We start from the raw sequence: 20,445 nt of genomic DNA on the forward strand, positions 1-20,445 counted from the left end.
TAAGTATGGGGACAAGGTCCGTATAAGTGTATGCACAGATATAACACAACACCTTAAAATCTTGTAAACAATCTTTCTTACAGATATTGTTCCATAAATGATAACCCTTATTGCCACTAAAAAAAAAAAAAAATAGTAGTGTTGCAGAATTCATAAGTGACACCAGATTATGTTGAGATTATATTTCCAGGTACAGGAAACAGGCAATTTATATTGAATGAAAAAAGGAATAGTAGCGCAAAACAATATAAAATTGTCTCTGAAAACAGAAGGTGGAAATCCCTAAATGAAAAGTGCACACAGCACTAGAAGTCACTCAGAGTAAAGTCCCACAGTCTTTTTCAAAGTACGGTATATTTAAAACATCAATCACAACGTCCACCAGATAGCCGATGAATCATGTAGTATATGTGATACATGTATGGTAAATACAAGTGCACTCCACTAGATCACCGATATTCCGTGCAGTCTGGCAGGATCACCTCTATTCAACCACCAAGTGCAAGGGGTAATGTAAGAAATGGCCACTCACCAGATCCCCATGCTCACCTATTCTCATAAATGAGCACAACTCGCATATAGATGGATAAACCCACACGCCATCACAGGGCATAAACACCGAGAGGGGCTGGTTCATGGTCCAGGTCACTCTAGAAGCTCCACTTGTCCTCCCATGCATGTGGAAATAAAAAATACCTCCACTAGTGCAATATGTCTAACATCGATTTTATTAAAATAAAATATCAATCATTGCACTCACTTTTGGTAGAATACAGGTAAGCATATCATCAAAGCGGCAATGAGGTGAACAACCACCGCTACTCAAACATGGCTCCACGCCAGATCAGGTAGTTCCGGAAGTCCTCCCCCGCCACACTCGTCAATAGGGTACGTCGTCTGGCCATGCCCCGACGCGTTTCGTCACTTCCTGAGTTCAACTGGGAGCCCTATTGAGGAGTGTGGCGGGGGAGAACTTCCTGAACTACCTGATCTGGAATGGAGCCATGTTTGAGTAGCAATGGTTGTTCACCTCATTGCCGCTTTGATGATATGCTTACCTGTATTCTACCAAAAGTGAGTGCAATGATTGATATTTTATTTTAATAAAATCGATGTTAGACATATTGCACTAGTGGAGGTATTTTTTATTTCCACATGCATGGGAGGACAAGTGGAGCTTCTAGAGTGACCTGGACCATGAACCAGCCCCTCTCGGTGTTTATGCCCTGTGATGGCGTGTGGGTTTATCCATCTATATGCGAGTTGTGCTCATTTATGAGAATAGGTGAGCATGGGGATCTGGTGAGTGGCCATTTCTTACATTACCCCCTGCACTTGGTGGTGGAATAGAGGTGATCCTGCCAGACTGCACGGAATATCGGTGATCTAGTGGAGTGCACTTGTATTTACCATACGTGTATCACATATACTACAAGATTCATCGGCTATCTGGTGGACGTTGGGATTGATGTTTTAAATATACCGTACTTTGAAAAAGACTGTGGGACTTTTCTCTGAGTGACTTCTAGTGCTGTGTGCTCACGTGCTGTGTGCACTTTTCATTTTGGGATTTCCACCTTCTGTTTTCTGAGACAATTTTATATTGTTTTGCGCTACTATACCTTTTTTCATTTATCATTACCAAATATTTTCGTTATTTGTTTAAGTGGAAGCATTCTTGGTAGAGATCTTCTGCCGGCGTTCAGCTGGGACTTCCTGAAGCACGCAGATAATTTTACAGTATAGGTGCGGGGCTGTGAGTTATTGTTTTATTAGGCAATTTATATTGTTTACAAGTGTTTGATTATCTAAAGATGAAAAGGTGAAAAAAAAACTTATGAAAAGATTTTTTGTTTGGGGAAAAAGTGGTGAAAAATTCTAACTTTACAGATTGAGTTTCAAAAGATCTCTCTTATACTGAACAAAATTATGCAACACTTGTTTTTTCCCCATTTTTCATGAGCTGAACTCAAAGATCTAAGAAAACCGGCATTCATCGAAGAAGAGAACACCTCTCCAAAGTGCCAGACGCCATTGAATGTGAGCATTTTCCCACTCAAGTTGGTTTATGACGATGAACTGTAGTCAGGTCGAGACCCCGATGAGGACGACAAGCATGCAGATGAGCTTCCCTGAGACGGTTTCTGACAGTTTGTGAAGAAATTCTTTGGTTATGCAAACCGATTGTTGCAGCAGCTGTCTGGGTAGCTGGTCTCAGACAATCTTGGAGGTGAAGATGCTGGATGTGGAGGTCCTGGGCTGGTGTGGTTAAACGTGGTCTGCGGTCGTGAGGCCGGTTGGATGTACTGCCAAATTCTCTGAAACGCCTTTGGAGACGGCTTATGGTAGAAAAATGAACATTCAACTCACGGGCAACAGCTCTGGTGGACATTCCCGCAGTCAGCATGCCAATTGCACACTCCCTCAAAACTTGCGACATCTGTGCATTGTGCTGTGTGATAAAACTGCACATTTTAGAGTGACCTTTTATTGTGGCCAGCCTAAGGCACACCTGTGCAATAATCATGCTGTCTAATCAGCATCTTGACCTGTGAGGTGGATGGATTATCTCGGCAAAGGAGAAGTGCTCACTAACACAGATTTGTGAACAATATTTGCGAGAAATAGGCCTTTTGTGTACATAGAAAAAGTCTTAGATCTTTGAGTTCAGCTCATAAAAAATGGGGCAAAAACAAAAGTGTTTTGTTTATAATTTTGTTCAGTGTAGAAGAAAGAACATTTCACTCAAAGATGGCTATTTCTTCAGACCAATGTCTTATGTCTATGGGTAGTCAAAAGCCCAGGTCATGCTGATGATTGTGGCATCCCTTGCCAAGAGCAGAATCACAGAGATGCAACTGCCACATTTCCATAATGGAAGTCACCGCTCTGCTGGCTGAAAGATTAGAAGGATGAAAGAAATTCTGGTTGAAAATGATTTACTTACCTGAAGAAGTTTACGATAGTGCTGAAATCTCCTGGAATGATCATTATTAGCGAGATGATCGTTGTGAAGATCAGGGCTGGGGATGGTGTGAGCCGTTTCACATGAACCATTGATAGAACATCAGGCTGCAGATGAGATTTCAATATAATAAAATGTAATAATAATAATATAATAATAGTATACATAAAAAAATCTAAAACCACATACAGTAAACATACAGTATGTCTTAACTATATCTAAAGCAATAGACAGAGTAGGAAATGTTTTTTTTGCTATTTGCCTCCCATTGATTTACATTCACTTCTTGTCCTCTAGGCACAACACGAAGAGGAAACCTCTCCAATGTGAGTGAAATGCCCACTTAGATAGGCATCGCCGCAACAAGTATCCTTATTGAAAGGTTTCTTCTCAATTCCTGTTCTTGCGACAACTCAAATTTTAGGTTTTTGCTTTCTCAGCCGTTGTCAACCTACTAGATACAGGGGCCCTCAAGTGGGACCCCGACACTGGGCAATGTTGCACTTAGTAATGTATGAATCATAAAATGATCTAACATATAATATAGGTAAACCATGTACAATTCCCAGGCAAAAGAAATAATATTTAGGGTATCAGTCCTTACATGTGGTGGCTGAATTAGATCTCTTTTTGATGCTTTTGTTCTTTATTTTCACCTGGTGAATCTACCAGGCACACACTTCCTGTCCTAGGGTGACAACGCTGACCTGCCATACTGTTTCTATGGAGCAGCAGCTTTTTCACCCAAGGACAGGACTACCTCCTTCTCTCCATTACTTATATAGGTGGAAAGTGTTCAGTTGTCCAAAGATGTTAACTTGGAAAATTTTTAACTGATAACAGTCAGGAAAGCACACAGGAAGTTATCACCTAATATGTTTTCTGATGAGGTCAACATAAGATAAGATAAGAAGTAAATAAGAGAAGTTATTTGTTAGGGTTCACATACTACATACCTTACCTAATGTATTTATTTGTAGGTTAGGTTTACACAAAATTGCATCTTTTCCTGACATGCAGAGAAATGTGCAGCCATTCAGCAGAGGCGCAGCAGTGCAATTGGTATTAGCACCCCCATGCACCTGCAAACGCTCTGTGTTTTCGCACCCCCCAAACTGCATGGTGCAATTTAATGCCGTGCGTTTTTGGAAAAGAATCTGTGCCATTTATGCCATTTATTCTGCATTTCTAGCGTCTAGAGCAACCCATTGAAATGAATAGGCTGCCCTTCACCCAATTCCCCTGGAATATGCCTGTGCCTGGTCGCACTTGTAGATGAACCAAGCCTTAAAGCAGAACTTCACCCTAAATAAAGGTTTTTCTTTGTCTAATCCTCCACCCTGCCCCCCCCCCCCCCCAAAATTTTTGGCCATTTTCTTTTTTTTGGGGGGGGGGCGTGTACCTACTTCCGGCAGGTACCTGTTCCAACTTCCCTTGGGTTTGCCTAGGTGATTTCCCCTGAAGTTAGATCCCCTTGTGGGCAGGGCCTACTCGCCCTGCACATCGGGATACCTTTCTCTGTGCATGATCTCATCAATGCCCAGGACTTTTGCATTGGTCTTGCTTTCATACGCCATGTGCGCTATACAAGCCCTATTCTTCTGATACACCATGTACTACCATGCTTCCTTTGCATAACTTCAGAACTTCAGAGTCCAGCCCTAACTATCTAATGCAAGCTGCCCAGGTTCATGCCTTCTAGTGAAGTGAAGTCCATTTAGTGAATGTCCAGTAATGGTAGGTTCCTAGTCCAGGGATACCCCAACAGGATGACCCAAAAGAGAGCCACATGCTCCAGTAGGACTACATGCTGCAGCAGTTCTTCTTCTGTAAATCCCATGTGGAAGAGAGAGAGAGAATGCTCTGAGCCCTCCCCTCATGTTTATGTTGCTCACAGCAAGGGGCAGGACTGGGAGAAAGACTTACAAAGTGCAGCGCGAACCAGGTATGTGCAGTGAGAAGCCAGCTGTGAAGCTGCAGGGAGTACAAGATGGTGCCACAGGGGACCCAAAGACCGGCAAAGGACCAGCACGAGTGAGGACAACGCTGGATCCCCGGAGTGGTAAGTGTCCTTTTACAGTATTTGTAGCTGTTGACCTTAATTTTTTTTTTTTAAGTGACTGAAGATCTTCTTTAACCTTCCTAGTGGTATTCTTGAGTGTGGCTCGGGGGTTAATATTCAGTGCCAAAACTCGGGATTACCCCAGAATGATACTCCCCTTCCCCTGCGATCCCCCGCTGTCCTCCCGCTGTCCTCTCGCTGTGTGCTCGGCCGATGCCATCACCTTCTTATGGTTCCCTTCCCTGTGAGCAGGGGGGTGGAACCGGCGGGAGATTAACAAAAAAAAAAAAAAAGACATGATACAGTGTAATCTGTTAGAATTACAACTTTGTATCATGCCATTTCACCTACAGGCTGTCCCAGTGCCCTGCCTGTACTTTTTGCGGTACTTTGTGCCTGGAAAATTGATAACGTCCATGGCGTCCAAAAAGCGTTCTTTTAGCTCAAAAACACTTTTGGACGAGCTGGAAAACTGCAACGGTGTATCGGAATTATTTGAAGAACTGAGCGATAGCGATTCGCAGGGAAATTCGTCATCAGGTACTAAAAGTGAACACAACGACGAATCTGCGACTGAGCTCAGCGATGTGCAGACTTGGTGCTCTATTGACTGCGATAAGGATCAGGCAGCACCCCCGAGTACAGATTCTCCCTCATAATGAAATATCTCCACTTCGAAAACAATGAAGAATTTGATTAAATGTATTATTATTATTATATTATAATTTATGATTTCATGTTTCAAACTTTATCATACCCGGGATGTCTACTAGACTCTTGTTTAGACAGATTTAAGTGAGTTATTCCTAAGAATTATAGGCTTAAAATATAAAACAACAGATTTCCATGCAAACCAATGTACTGCTTTTAGCACAAAAATTCTGACATAATCAGACCGTCAGGGAGGTTAATATTTGGGCATAACAGGGGATTGCTTACTTCCACTAACAACACCTGCTATTTTCTAAAAGTCTACCATAATGAAGTATTATTTATTTTTTAAGGTCCATATAAATGTAAAATATATATATATATATATAAATAGTGTAGCTATTTTGTCTGGTAATAGGAGACGTGGGGGGTTCCACACAATTGCTGAGGTAGCCTGTTGCCCAAGTGGCCATTGAAAACAACCCAGAATTGTGATTTTCCAGGTAAAGACATTGTTAAAGATAATGAGCATGGAATGAATGTATGAGTATACATGAATCTCTAAAGGACTATCTAATAATATTGTTTGTAATTTTTATAAGAAGTTTTAAGAAGGTTTTTTTTTAATCTTTTGTAAACTATCCACTGATCTTCCATTTGAAAATCATCCAGAAAAGCACTCCATGACCTGTGAACCGCTATACTATTCTTCAAATACCAATAATGAAATAGATATCCTGTCTATACAAAAGTGATATTTTAAGTATGTGTGGACCCTGGTGGGCCCGAAGGCTATGTGTCCTGGCTAATCCAACAGCAAGATCTTCCTGTGTGGGGTAAGACGCCACCCAGTGCTTCAGATGTGGATATGGCTGTCTATGGCCTCAGCCAGCGCTGCTCCGGTCATGCCCCTTGACATGTTTTCTGGTAGCAATTATTCTCCTGCACTCAAGTGGTATGCAAGAAGGCGTGTGGTCTTGTGTGGTCTTTGTTGAAACCAGGAGTGGGTATCCAAATACACTGAAAAACAACAGCAAGAAAAGGGCACACCGACCTTGTGCATTACCACTAAAAAGGTTTAATAAAATCCGAAAAAGCAACATACATTATACTAAAAAACATATGAAAGTTGCACACACGTAAAAATATATTGGACCCAATCGCCTCCAAGACAACCAGGATATTCCTACGGTGCTGAATGACGTGATGGTATCTGCATATGTCCGCACATGTGTAAGATTCTGGTACCTCCGGTACCCTTAATCACCACTTTTCTCTGTAATGCGTCCCACTATCTACCTATGCACATTAAGGACTGTTACTACCTATCTATACTATCCTATCATCTGCACTGTTACATAGATTGTTAGCTCTTCAGCCTACTACCATCTATCATCTGCACTGCTGCATAGATTGCTAGCTCTCCTGTCTACTACTATCTATCCTTGCACTGGGTTAGTCTATCCTGTATTTGTCATCTGCTGTCCTCACCACCTGTTAGCATACTCGATACTAACCTATCTGCATTCCTAAATACCATCTTGAACTCTCCTATACAAAACCTATCAAGTGATTACCATCCTTGTCACTGTTCACACCTGTCCCTTCAGCACATCACCTTCATACTATCATATACATCCTATCACTCTAGGAACATCTCATTGAGTGTGTATATATCTGTATGTTGAAGCTGACAGGCCCACGGTGATGAGTCCTGGAGAGTTGGATCTGGTATTCAACACATCTCTACATGACTACTGAGTGGAGATTTTGCAGCTGCAAATCCAGCCTATAATAAAAACGCAGGAGCGTTACAGATTGAACGAACCTTAAAAATGGATTCAGCAGAATTACCCACTCAAGTGACACTATTAACACAACAAGTAAAAGCGTTAATACTTGCTCTGATTGACGTACAAGAAAAGAATCAGACTCTGACACAGCAGGTAACCCAGCTCTCACGGCTTACTGCTATTCAGCCTCCTGAACCTAAAATAAACCCTCCTCTAGTGTTTACAGGTGATCGGAAAAAATTTCGTGAATTCAAAAACGCATGTCAATTGCTTTTTTTGTTAAAACCTCGTACATACCCCACTGATCAAATAAAAGTCTGTACCGTTATTTCATACCTGACGGGTGATCCACGGGCCTGGGCAGACTCTCTCTTTGAGAGTAATGATCAGATTCTCAACACCTATTCTTTATTCCTAGCGGAACTCGCTAGTTTATACGATGACCCCAATAGGCAGAGTACTGCTGATATTCAGTTGAGGGCCTTAAAACAAGGAAGGAGACCGGTAGAAGACTTTGTATCTGAGTTCAAAAGATGGACCCTTGATTCAGGGTGGAATGACACATCTTTGCGAACTCAATTCAGACTCGGGTTATCGGAAGCTGTTAAAGACGAGCTCGCCCGAGCGGATTTACCTGGCACCTTGGAGGCCTTGATACAACTTAGTATCAACATCGACAGACGACTGCGAGAAAGAAGGGCTGAAAAGATGGGAATGCCATTGTCTAGTCCTTCTCAGATTTCGGCCGTTGACCCTACTCCCATGGATGTAGGAACCATACGCCCACCTTTAACGACTACTGAACGAGCTAGAAGAACATCCAGAAATCTCTGCATGTACTGTGCATCCTCGGATCATTTGATAAACACCTGTCCCCTTGTCCGCAAAAAAGAGGGTGAGTGTTCACATGTCTTGCTGGGAGGATTAACGACTTCCTTCTCTAACCCTTATCTTTTTGTTCATTTAATATTACAGTGGGACCAAACTAGGATCACCACCAAGGCTATGGTCGACACTGGATCTTGTTTCATTAATGGTATTCCACTGTCTTCTGGTCCAATCACCAACCAGACTCAGGCACTCCTTGCCACTACCAACGAATCACATGTGGAGACCATCACCTTTGACATACTAGCCTCACCTCATTTTCCTATTATTTTGGGACTTCCCTGGTTACACACACACCAACCAATCATAGATTGGAAAAAACAGACTTTGGTTTTCCCTTCTCACTATTGTGAGAATACGTGTAACCTCCCATCTTATGGGAAGATTCTGTCTGTGGTGTCAGATGAAATTGCACCACTATGCTATCAGGATCTGTCCCAAGTGTTCCTTGAGAAAAATGCTCAAGTGTTGCCTCCCCATAGGGATTACGATTGCACTATCGATCTACTCCCTAACAGCAAATTGCCTTTCGGTCATGTTTATCCCCTTTCACAGGATGAACTTTCTCATCTCAAGGAATACTTGGATGAGAATTTGACAAAAGGGTTCATTAGACCCTCTACTTCTTCCACTGCTGCAGGACTTTTCTTTGTCCGCAATAAGGATTCCAGTCTCAGGCCTATTATCGATTATAGGCAATTAAACACGATTACGATAAAGGATCGCTATCCTTTGCCGCTCATCCCTGAACTTATTGAACAGGTACGTGGGGCTACTTATTTCACCAAATTAGACCTGAAAGGGGCATACAACCTAATCCGAATCCGTTACGGGGATGAGTGGAAAACAGCATTCAGAACCAGATACGGACTATTCGAATACCTTGTGATGCCATTCGGGCTATGTAATGCTCCCGCAGCTTTCCAAAGATTCATAAACGACATCTTTAGAGACTTACTTGATGTCTGTGTTGTAGTATACCTAGACGATATACTTATTTATTCTCGATCTATGCCTGAACACATAAAACATGTTAGACTTGTGTTGTCCAGACTGCTCTCACACAGACTATATGTGAAATTAAAAAAATGTCTATTTCATAAAGAAGAAATATTATTTCTAGGATACTTCATATCCAAAACTGGAATTTAGATGGATATGAGTAAGATATCCTGTATTCAAGACTGGCCTATACCAACAACTCGTAAGTCCCTACAGCGATTCCTTGGATTCTCGAACTTCTATAGGAAGTTCATCAAGAACTTTTCCGCTATTGTTAGACCTCTCACACAACTGACAAGTATAAAAAAAACATTCAAATGGTCAGAAGAAGCAAATCAAGCTTTCTGCTTGTTAAAATCAAACTTTACTTCTGCTCCCATACTACGCCATCCAGACCCATCCCTCCAATATATTCTAGAGGTAGATGCGTCAAATATGGCAGTAGGAGCAGTTCTCTCCCAACGACCAACAAACACTTCATCACTCCACCCAGTTGCCTTCTTTTCAAAATCACTAAGCAGCCCAGAGGTGAATTACCCAGTGGGTGAAAAGGAGTTGCTTGCCATAAAACTGGCACTGGAGAATTGGCGACATCTGCTCGAAGGTACCCAGTTACCAATACTCATATATACAGATCATAAAAACCTTCAATACCTCCAGACTAACAAGACTCTCTCCCACCGGCAGGTACGATGGTCATTATTCTTTTTAAGATTTAATTTCCTAGTGACCTACATGCCTGCAGACAAAAATAAAAAAGCGGATGCGCTATCACGATTAACCGAAGATAACTGCGCCGAAATCCCTTCCATTCCCATAATACCCTATGAACGCATTATTGGTGTTGTCCGTTCCTTGAAGGAAGAGATTTTGCACAGTATAAGAATGGATTCACCTCCACCACAACTAAGTACTGATGCAGAAGGCTTCCTCTATTACAATGACAAACTCTACATACCCCCTACTATGCGCACCAAGATTTTGGAGTTATTGCATGATGTGCCCATGGCAGGACATATGGGTATAACGAAAACCTTTAATTTGCTCACCAGGCAGTTTTGGTGGCCTGATATGAAGACGTCTGTACAAAAATTTGTTTCTTCATGTGACATCTGTGCAAGGTCCAAAATTGACACTACAAAACCATCTGGACTACTTTGTAGTCTACCAATACTCCAGGTTCCATGGGAAGTTCTATCCTTAGATTTCATAGTAGAACTACCACCCTCTAAAGGATTTAATACCATCCTAGTGTCAGTGGACCACTTGACAAAGATGGCACATTTCATTGCTATCCGTAGGCTACCTTCATCTAAACAAACAGCAGAACTACTGATGAAACATGGGTTTAAGTTGCATGGAATTCCAAAAACTCTTTTGTCCGACCGTAGTTCACAATTCATCTCTAAATTTTGGCAAGCACTTTGTCAAATTTTACGCATTGAGCGAAAGCTCACTTCTCCCTACCATCCTCAGACCAACGGACAGACTGAAAGAGTCAACCAGTGCATTGAGCAATATCTACGTTGCTACACATCATACTTGCAGGATGATTGGGTGGATCTCCTTCCTCTAGCAGAATTTGCTTACAACAACGCAACCCACAGTACCACGAAGCAAAATCCGTTCTACTTGAACTATGGGTTTCATCCCACTCTTCTTCCACCACGCATCCTGCCATCGAGTAACCCAGTAGCCTCGGATTACCTTACCCAAATAAAAGACTCTTTGGGCTTACTCAATACCACTATATCACACGCTCACAGTCAACAAAAAAAGTACTACGACCTTCGTAGAAGACCTTCTCCTCAGTATGCTATTGGGGACCTTGTTTGGCTATCGACAAAGAACTTAAGATTAAAAATCCCTAGCAAGAAGCTTGGACCTTTATTTTTGGGACCCTTCCCAATTAAAAAACTTATCGGAAAAGCTGCAATTCAGCTCACCCTACCAGCAGATCTCAAGATCCATCCCATCTTCCATGTGTCGCTACTGAAGCCCCATGTTCCTAACCAAGGAATAAGGCCTACCATCTTGCCTCCACCTCCAATACAAGTTGAAGGCGGAGAAGAGTATGAGATCAAGGAAATTTTGGATTCTCGCATCCATAGAGGAAGACTCCAGTATCTCATAAGATGGAAGAACTATGGACCCCAAGACGACACCTGGCTAGATACCTCTGATATTCATGCGCCTAGACTTATACGGAACTTTCACTCGAAACACCCAGAGAAACCTTTCCTATAGGCCTTCCCGGAGCCGGCCTTAAGGGGGGGGGTACTGTAAGATTCTGGTACCTCCGGTACCCTTAATCACCACTTTCCTCTGTAATGCGTCCCACCTTTCTCTTCAGGTGGTACGCATATACCTTTAAGAACGATGATGTCACTGCTGAGCGCCGCAGAGCGGCTATTTCAACCGCCGGCGGTCTCACTCATATTGTTCGTTCAACCTGCCTTGTTATCCACATGCTTTCAAGCCTGTCTCTCGATCGGAACCTCCAGCTATTCCCTCTACCTGGAGCAGACCGGAACCTCGCTACTGATCCCTGTATCTCGCTACCGGACCATTCCTCATCTACTGGACCTCTCTAAACTACTAACATTACAAGTGATAAGTACCCCGCAGGGGAACCCTCCATAACCTTATTGCACTATCTACCTATGCACATTAAGGACTGTTACTACCTATCTATACTATCCTATCATCTGCACTGTTACATAGATTGTTAGCTCTTCAGCCTACTACCATCTATCATCTGCACTGCTGCATAGATTGCTAGCTCTCCTGTCTACTACTATCTATCCTTGCACTGGGTTAGTCTATCCTGTATTTGTCATCTGCTGTCCTCACCACCTGTTAGCATACTCGATACTAACCTATCTGCATTCCTAAATACCATCTTGAACTCTCCTATACAAAACCTATCAAGTGATTACCATCCTTGTCACTGTTCACACCTGTCCCTTCAGCACATCACCTTCATACTATCATATACATCCTATCACTCCAGGAACATCTCATTGAGTGTGTATATATCTGTATGTTGAAGCTGACAGGCCTACGGTGATGAGTCCTGGAGAGTTGGATCTGGTATTCAACACATCTCTACATGACTACTGAGTGGAGATTTTGCAGCTGCAAATCCAGCCTATAATAAAAACGCAGGAGCGTTACAACATGCTACTCGAGTAGCATGTTTTGGCTCTGTGGAAGAGGGTCCTCCCTCGAAACGCGTCAGCCAGCTATATGCGGATACCATCACGTCACCCAGCACCATAGGAATATCCTTGTTGTTTTGAAGGCCATTGGGTCCAATATATTTTTACATGTGTGCAACATTTTTATATGTTTGTGAGTATAATGTATGTTGCTTTTTTCGGATTTTATTAAACATTTTAGTGGTAATGCATAAGGTCGGTGTGCCCTTCCCTTGTTGAAGTCACCTTCATTTTGACATGATGCAATGTAGAGCACTGCAAATGCTTCTCTGACTGCAAAATAGCTTTAATACACCTTAAAACCAGTATACATCAAACTGCTGTATACTGATAAGGTATTGGGTGTCAGGCTCTGTGCATCACACTATGGAACATATGGGGACTCACAAAGGTATTTTACTGTTGCTAGAGAGGTTCCTGTGCCTGTGTGTACAACAATTTTAAAAATGATCACCTACCCATTAACATTTTCCACATTTTGTTTTGTTTGGCATTACAAAGTGGAATTTTATGTTTCATTTTTACAAAAAAAGTCTATAGTATTATAATAGCTAAGAAAAAAGCTATATAATTCTTACATTAATGTAAAAATATAAAACTGGAAAGCCCTTACTGCACACAAGGCCGTGGGCCAAATTCAGCCCTCTAGGCCATTTCATGTGGCCCTCGCACCTCCCCAGCAGCTGCGGCAACCCCCTCATCTTTGCCCCCACCATGCAATCAGCAGCAGAGAAGATCACAGAACTCCTCATTCAGTTCCTGAGCCTCTCTGTGCAACTGCAGCACCCCCTCATCTCTGCCTCCCCTGGTCTCAGCATTTGGAAGACTCCAGCCGTCCTCTGTTCCTCCTCCAACTATGCACTTTCTGCTTTCCAGCTCCCCCCCCCCCCCCCCCCTTAGCAGCACATGGTAAGGGAGGTGTGCTGTGATGTAAGGGAAGTTGGAGTGACTTTTGACATCTGATGTAAGGGGGGGGGGGGGCTCTGGCCATCTAGTCTTACAGATACAACCGGCCCTTCGAGGGAGGTCATAATGCTGATGCGGCCCGTAATAAAATTGATTTTTACACCCATGCATTACTGCATAGGCATTTACCCCTAGGCCTGTAAATAAAGTCTGCTGCAACCAACCTTCAGAAGTCACAAAATATAATTATTGGAGTCCACCTGTGAGCAGATAAAATGTCACATCATCTCAAAACATCTGAAAAAGATCTCAGCAATACCTTGAAACACCTAAAGAAATGTCAACATGAGGACCAAGGTGATGTCCAAAACAAGCCTGGGATAAAGTTCTGGTAAAGCACAAATCACAGTCAGGAGGAATCAGGAAGAATTAAAAAGACCTACCAAATGGCCCTCTCTGGCCGCCACATAGCATAAACGACCCCCACTGAAGAAGGTTCCATTGGCTGAACCAAAAGTAGAAAGTGCCACACCCAAAGATATTATCCATGTCCAGCTTCCCAGCACCTTTAACCTAGGATAACAATGAGTCATAATGATAAGAACAAGTCATATAGATTTATAGTGTGAAAAAACATACTTAGTACATCTCTGCAATACAAGGACGCTTTCTCATGTTTTACATCTTTAAAAATACTGCAAGTATTGAAACTGTTTTTTGCCAGAAATCCAGTGTGCTCCATACTTCCTGTATGGACTGACAATATAGTGCCTTTAGTGAATTAGCAGTAACACCAGTCCTGTCTACTGGATCCCTGAAGTCTGCCTATCCCTGTTTTTTTTTTTGTTTATTGATAATTTGGGATAGGAGAAGGGAATAGTGAGATACTCCAATTGAACTATTCACATTGTTTGAGGACTTCTTTCTTCAAAAGTCTGCTTGGAAAGATATGGAGCAGCAAGGCTGTTAATCCACACTGCCATTAGTGTGGATGGGATTAAGTCTCTTGCTCTCTTTGCTCTCTAAAAAGATGACTTAATGGACGATATTCTATCTTGAGGACACTCTCCCTGGCATCCTCTTCCCGCTGACACCCGTCCACTTACTATCCTAGAAAAAGGGGTGGCCCTTCAGGTCAGGCCCCTTGACATGAGTTTCTGTACTCACTGTACTGCAGAGATAGGTCCTCCAGTGTCTCCCCTCTCAGTCAGCTTCCCTGAACCTCTAGGTTCAGCTCCTCACTGCTACTCTTCTGGCCCTCAGGACGACCCCCTGAGGCTGCATGGCACTTCTGCAGAGGAGGAGGCAGCCGCCCCCTCCCTCCGGGACTCAGCTCCCCAACGAAAGACCTCGAGCACATGTGCTCTTGGCTTTTATACAGTATCCCAGCATGCACGAGGCAACTTTCCCTCTGCCAATCATCAGGACTGTATCAAAAGCCCATGCACCCATTCGTCAGTTTTCCTCCCACTGTCCAACATGCCTCTCTATTTGACCAGTGTGAAACACTCTCTAGACTGAATGAGTTGCATTCTGAGAACAATGAGCAGACCTCACTAACAGATCCTGCTCTCTGGTAGGCAGAGAACAATATAGATTTACCTGCAGCTCCTGGAAAGCAGACACAGCACAAACTATACTTTCTCACTAGCACCTACCTAGGACAGTGCTACACTAAGTTACTGCTGCCTAAAGGATATAATGTATTCTACACTCCTAGGTGTGTTGGACGCGCCTTGTCTTCTTCTGCACTCTGTGGTTTCTACCACTGCCCGCTACTTCCCATACTGAGTACTTCTCCTAATAAGACATCTGTGTGGGTGCAGGTGCATGTTAGGGGACACATACTCACACAGATGTCATATTGGGATACAGCAGCTATGTCTATGCAGCCTCTGGATCCCAACAGACATCAATGGGACTGCCTGCACAGGGATGCACAGAACACTTGTGCATCCCTGTGCGGTTAATCACAGCCCTGTGTAGGCACACAGTATATTATGCTCCATGTGTTTGAGGCTTGATATTCACCAAATGAAAAGTTAAAAGTCCTTACTGATGATGTATGGCTAGCTCCTTCTTAATCTTAGTGGATGTAGGCTGAATGTACTGGCTGTGGCATGGAAGCTTGTAGTTCAAATATGGAAAAACCAACCTGGGGGGGGGGGGGGGGGGTCAATGCTGCTCCTCCATAAATGTACAGTGGGAATGAGTGTTGTCACCTAGGACTGGAAGTGTGTTACAGGTTCACCAGGTGAAAATATAGAAGAAATTATATAAAATTTTTGTTTTTGAGTTTAGATTCTTTTTCATTGTGTTCTTTTATAGGCTAGGCTTTGTTTATTTTTTATTTTTTAGAAATTACAGGGTCACTTTATGCACCAACATCAAAGGGATACTAAAATGGCTTGAGGTAAATTTTTTTTTTGTTTCACAAACATTTTATTTATTTTTCAAATGTTACAATACATTATGGCACAAGCAATACGTAGTAAATGGTAACAAAGTAAGGTTAAAGAGAAAGTAAAGGGGGTTGGTTAGATTAGGACTAGTTAGATCCTCCTCTGGGATTGAATGCAGTTTATTACAGGAGTTATATGATTGTATTTGTGCCTGGTGCCGCACGGAGAGATTTTCTGCCTCCCGAAAAATCTACTTTTTTTTTGGTAATATGCAATCATAAACTTTCATTGCTGACATTGCTACATAAATTAGGATATATCCTAAGTGGATATAAAGAAAGGCAGAAGACAGAATAAAGAAAAGATGAAGAAAGAAAAATAAGGACAGGTTTGGGACCAGGAGGTCTCTAAAGTCTCTAGGGATGGCAAAGGGGGTTCAGGACAATTTTATTTATTTTTTTTATATGATATCACATGTTATAAGTTTAACATTTATAGCTTTTAAATGGAGATTTTGTTGTTTTATTTTTACTATTATTGTGGTATTATACCTAAAAGCAAACATTTATTATATTGCAGCCACCACATCTAATGATTGGTAATATATTACATTTTTAGTTTTAGGTTTAATAGGGCTTTGATACAAATCTTCCTAACACTGTTGCTCCAGAGCATTGTGGGTTTTCTAAAAAGACAAAACAGCAGAAGCAATTTGCTTTCAAATTGTCTTTCTCAAATAGAAAGCCTGTATTGAGCTGTACAGAGAAAAGCAGCTGGTGGAATGAGTTAAAGTGATTGTAAAGTCTCAGGGTTTTTCACCTTAATGCATTCTATGAGTTTTTCTCAGCGGGACTGAGTTTTTCTCAGTGGGGGATCGATCCGCCGATCCCCCGCTTAGCAGGAGGATGACAGCTTTGTCTCCGCGCTGTGTGCGGAGACATAGCTGTCAGTTCCCCATGCATCTCTATGGGGGAAATCGGATGGGAACGGACCGTCAGTCCGTTCTCATCTGATCCCATCCGATCCACTGGATGGATGGAAAATAGGGTTTCCATCCATCCAGATTTGACGGATCGGATTGGATGTCAGTGCACATGTCTCCGCTGACATCCGATGCCCCATAGGGATGCATGGGGGGACCGTTCAGATCCTCCAAAAAAACGGACAGGCGGATCTGAACGGTCTGCCTGTGTGAAAGAGCCCTAAATCAGAGACAGTCCCTCAAAATCAGGTGCAGTTGGGAGCTATGATTGTTACTGAAGTGAAGGCACATGCATTGCTTGTTGGATGAAGCTTGTGATTAATCATGACACAGCTAATGGCCTTACCATTACGAGTTTTGGTGCAAGTTCCATAAAGTTCTACTAGAACTGCTGTTGAGATGTATCACAATTTAAAAATAACTCCCCAAGTCTCTGTATGTGTGGTGTGGTCCCCTTTCTTTAATTTGGGAATTGAATTTTGCAGCCAAGCAAAGCTCTGATGTCAGCAGCACAGTGGTGGTGAATGTAGGGTGGGTCCCCTAGCAGCAGCAGGTTCCCCCATAATACCTTCCCTACTCTATCATAAACTACAAAAAAAATGTCTAGCTGTGCATAAACTCAAAGGGATTTTGTCATTCATGGGTAAATGAAGCATAAATAAATGATAATAATAAACTGACCCCCAGCTGATGGCCACAGCGTCTGAAGAGAGAAGTTCCTGTGGCGTCATTGCTGCAAAATAGCTGACATTAGCCAAGAGATAGATGCATGTTACTAGTGGAATAGCGATCATCACAGCTCGTGGCAGATTTACCTGCAACACAGGAAACAGTAGAGTCATGCAGTCATCTGATGCAGGGATTTATATATATATATATATATATATATATACAAACATTCTAGTTCTACAAAGCAAGAAAAACATATATAAGCATGTCCAACAAAAACAGTAATATATGAATAAACATAAACGAAAAGAAAATGTCCAAAGTACTGGCAATGAGATGAGCCGTAAAGAGCAGTGATGACGTTACTCTCGCGGGAGCCGCCGGCCACAGCACAGGTACACCACGGGTGGCCATTCCTTTAGAGCGGATGTACCAGTGATGTCACTGGCTGCATGCACAGTAAATACCTCCTAAATGGTGCACGTTTAGGAGATATTTACACTACCTATACATAAGCCTTATTATAGGCTTAGCTATAGTTAAAATTTAAAGAAGGAAGTTTACTTTCTCTTTAACTCAAAAAAAGCGCCTTATATTTCTCTCAGCCTCCTCCAAATTATAATTTTATTTTTTTTTGCTGTTGTTTTAGCTATGTCTTAAGCTGGATACACACTATACAATTTTCTTTTGATTTTTTCCTTTAGATTTACCAAAACCATATAATATGAGGTCAGACCTAAACACTTTCAATCTATATGCAATCAAGCAGGCCCCGTGCACTATCTAGTTGAAGGTAAATCTGAAGGAAAATGTACCAACAAAAGTTGTATAGTGTGTATCCAGCTTTAGATCAGGAGTAGGCAAACTTTGAGAGATTGAGATCCACCTGAACAACATGAAAGAAATCAAAGATCTGTGCTAGCAAGGTCTAACTAAATAGTAAGGAAAACTTAGGAAAAAATAATAAAACAAATGCCACTGTAAACATTTAAATTTAGCCTACCTTAATAGTGGACAGTGTTTGTCAGTAGGGCAATGGACGGTGTCAGTAAAGCAGTGGATGTGTCAGTAGAGCAGAGTTTGCTGTCAGTAGGACAGTGGATGGTGTCAGTCAGTAGAACAGTGGATGGTGTCAGTCAGTGAGAAGTGTAGTGGATGGTGTCAGTAGAGCAGAGTTTGCTGTCAGTAGGACAGTGGATGGTGTCAGTCAGTAGAACAGTGGATGGTGTCAGTAGGGCAGAGGAGGGTGTCGTTAGAGCAGAGGTTGTTGTCAGTAGAGCAGTGGATGGTGTTGGTAGTTTTTTTATTTTTATTATTTAAATTAAATTATATTTTTACAATTTATTTTTTAATTTATTTTTACAATTTTATTTTTATTAACGCAGTGAGTGATTGGTAGTGATCACTCACTGTGCTCATTCAGAAAAGAAAGGGGTGGTAAGTATGACATTTTTACCAGCCCCTTTCCCTACTCCCTATCCTGAAATGATCCCCCAAAGCAGCAAACAGAAGAGGAAAGGAGGGGAATCCAACAGCACATTGAGTAGGGGGGGGAGGGGGAGAGCAGACAGGGGCCTGACCAACAGAAGGTAGGGTAACCAGGAGGGATGGGGGGTGGAGTATACTTGAATCGATCCTCTGTATTTTCCTCCTGCAGTAGCTGATTGCTAGCGGGAAGGAGAGGAGGAGAAGCTTGCAAGAGGAAAATAAGGTAGATCAGTTTGACTAAATGCCACCCCCACTCCTGTCCAGGTAATGGGGATCGGCAAGTAAGGGATGAAATCTATCCATCACCTGTCCATGATCAATGAGTTTCCGTCCCCATCTTAGATTGTATATAGCCTATTCAATCTAGAATTAATTTTGTGTTAGTCAATTATTTTAAGTCAAGAGACTACTATCATGTGCATCAAAATTCTCTATAGAGATATTTCCAGCAATAATGCACTTTGATAATTGAATAATGAAATTACATCACATAGAATACAGTTAAGGCATACTGTATCTAAACCCTAGAACAAAAAATGTGATACTGTATGTTGCTATATACCAGTTCCTAAATGTCATGGCTGCATTCGTTTTCTTTTTTTCAGGCTCTTTTTCTTTATTTTCATCTGGTGATTCTGTCAGTAAAACACTTCCTGTCTAAAGCTGGCCATACATTGGTCATTTTTTTTTGTTTTTTAATTTAACCAGCGGGTTGAATTAAAAAAAAAAAAAACTGACCTGATTCCCCCATCTATGTGGGTATGGGAATCCTCCCCACTGTGTCATTGTATTCTGACAGTAGGGAGACCCTCCCCCTCCACTATCAGAATACCCAGATCAGCGCTGCAGTCTATTGCCTGCAGAACTGATCAAGTGAAAAAATACTGAGAGGGTGGCTCGACTTCTGTTCAACCACTGTAGCCACACATGGATCAAAATTTGGCAAACATGCAATTGCAATTTGGCAATTATGCAATGGACAAAGTTTGTACATTATCTCTATACAATGGTACATCCAGTACATCCAGTCCAGTGCTATAGTGCACAATATTCACCAAATTAATAGCAAACATTATGGCTGCCCTTTTATTCCATTTTTGGCATCCTTGTCCACATTGTACAATGTATAAAGACTTATTTCTCTAAAAAGTTTCTGTTTTACTGTCCAACTGATAAGAACCAGGAGCAGTGCTCAGTGTATTAGCAGATTTAGGGGTCAATTCACTAAGCTTTACTGCATGTGATAAGGGCATCATGTTACTCATTTCCATAAATTATCGCATGCGGTAAGTTAAGTACAATTCAGAAAAATAAAAAACAAATATGCGGTATTTACCGGGAAAAAAAAAATGTTGCGGTAAAAATTGCATTAAAAGCTCGTCCAATTCACAAACAAACCAGAGAGTAAAAACGTAT

General features: G+C 41.9%; 1 protein-coding gene across 3 annotated transcripts in view; it reads right to left on the minus strand.

The window, feature by feature from the left end:
- Nucleotides 1-20,445, minus strand: part of LOC309551751 (b(0,+)-type amino acid transporter 1-like) — a 116,569-nt gene that overhangs the window by 86,500 nt on the left and 9,624 nt on the right. For all 3 annotated transcript variants that reach the window (XM_082252444.1, XM_082252442.1, XM_082252443.1), the window contains 3 exons: nt 17,554-17,687; nt 13,932-14,061; nt 2,948-3,072 (listed from right to left, as the gene is read on the minus strand). In XM_082252444.1, coding sequence (XP_082108570.1) covers nt 2,948-3,072; nt 13,932-14,061; nt 17,554-17,687 — 389 coding nt within the window. The remainder of the gene's footprint in view (nt 1-2,947; nt 3,073-13,931; nt 14,062-17,553; nt 17,688-20,445) is intronic.

This window comes from Pelophylax lessonae, assembly GCF_965119305.1.
Source record: "Pelophylax lessonae genome assembly, chromosome: 3".
Lineage (NCBI taxonomy): Eukaryota > Metazoa > Chordata > Amphibia > Anura > Ranidae > Pelophylax > Pelophylax lessonae.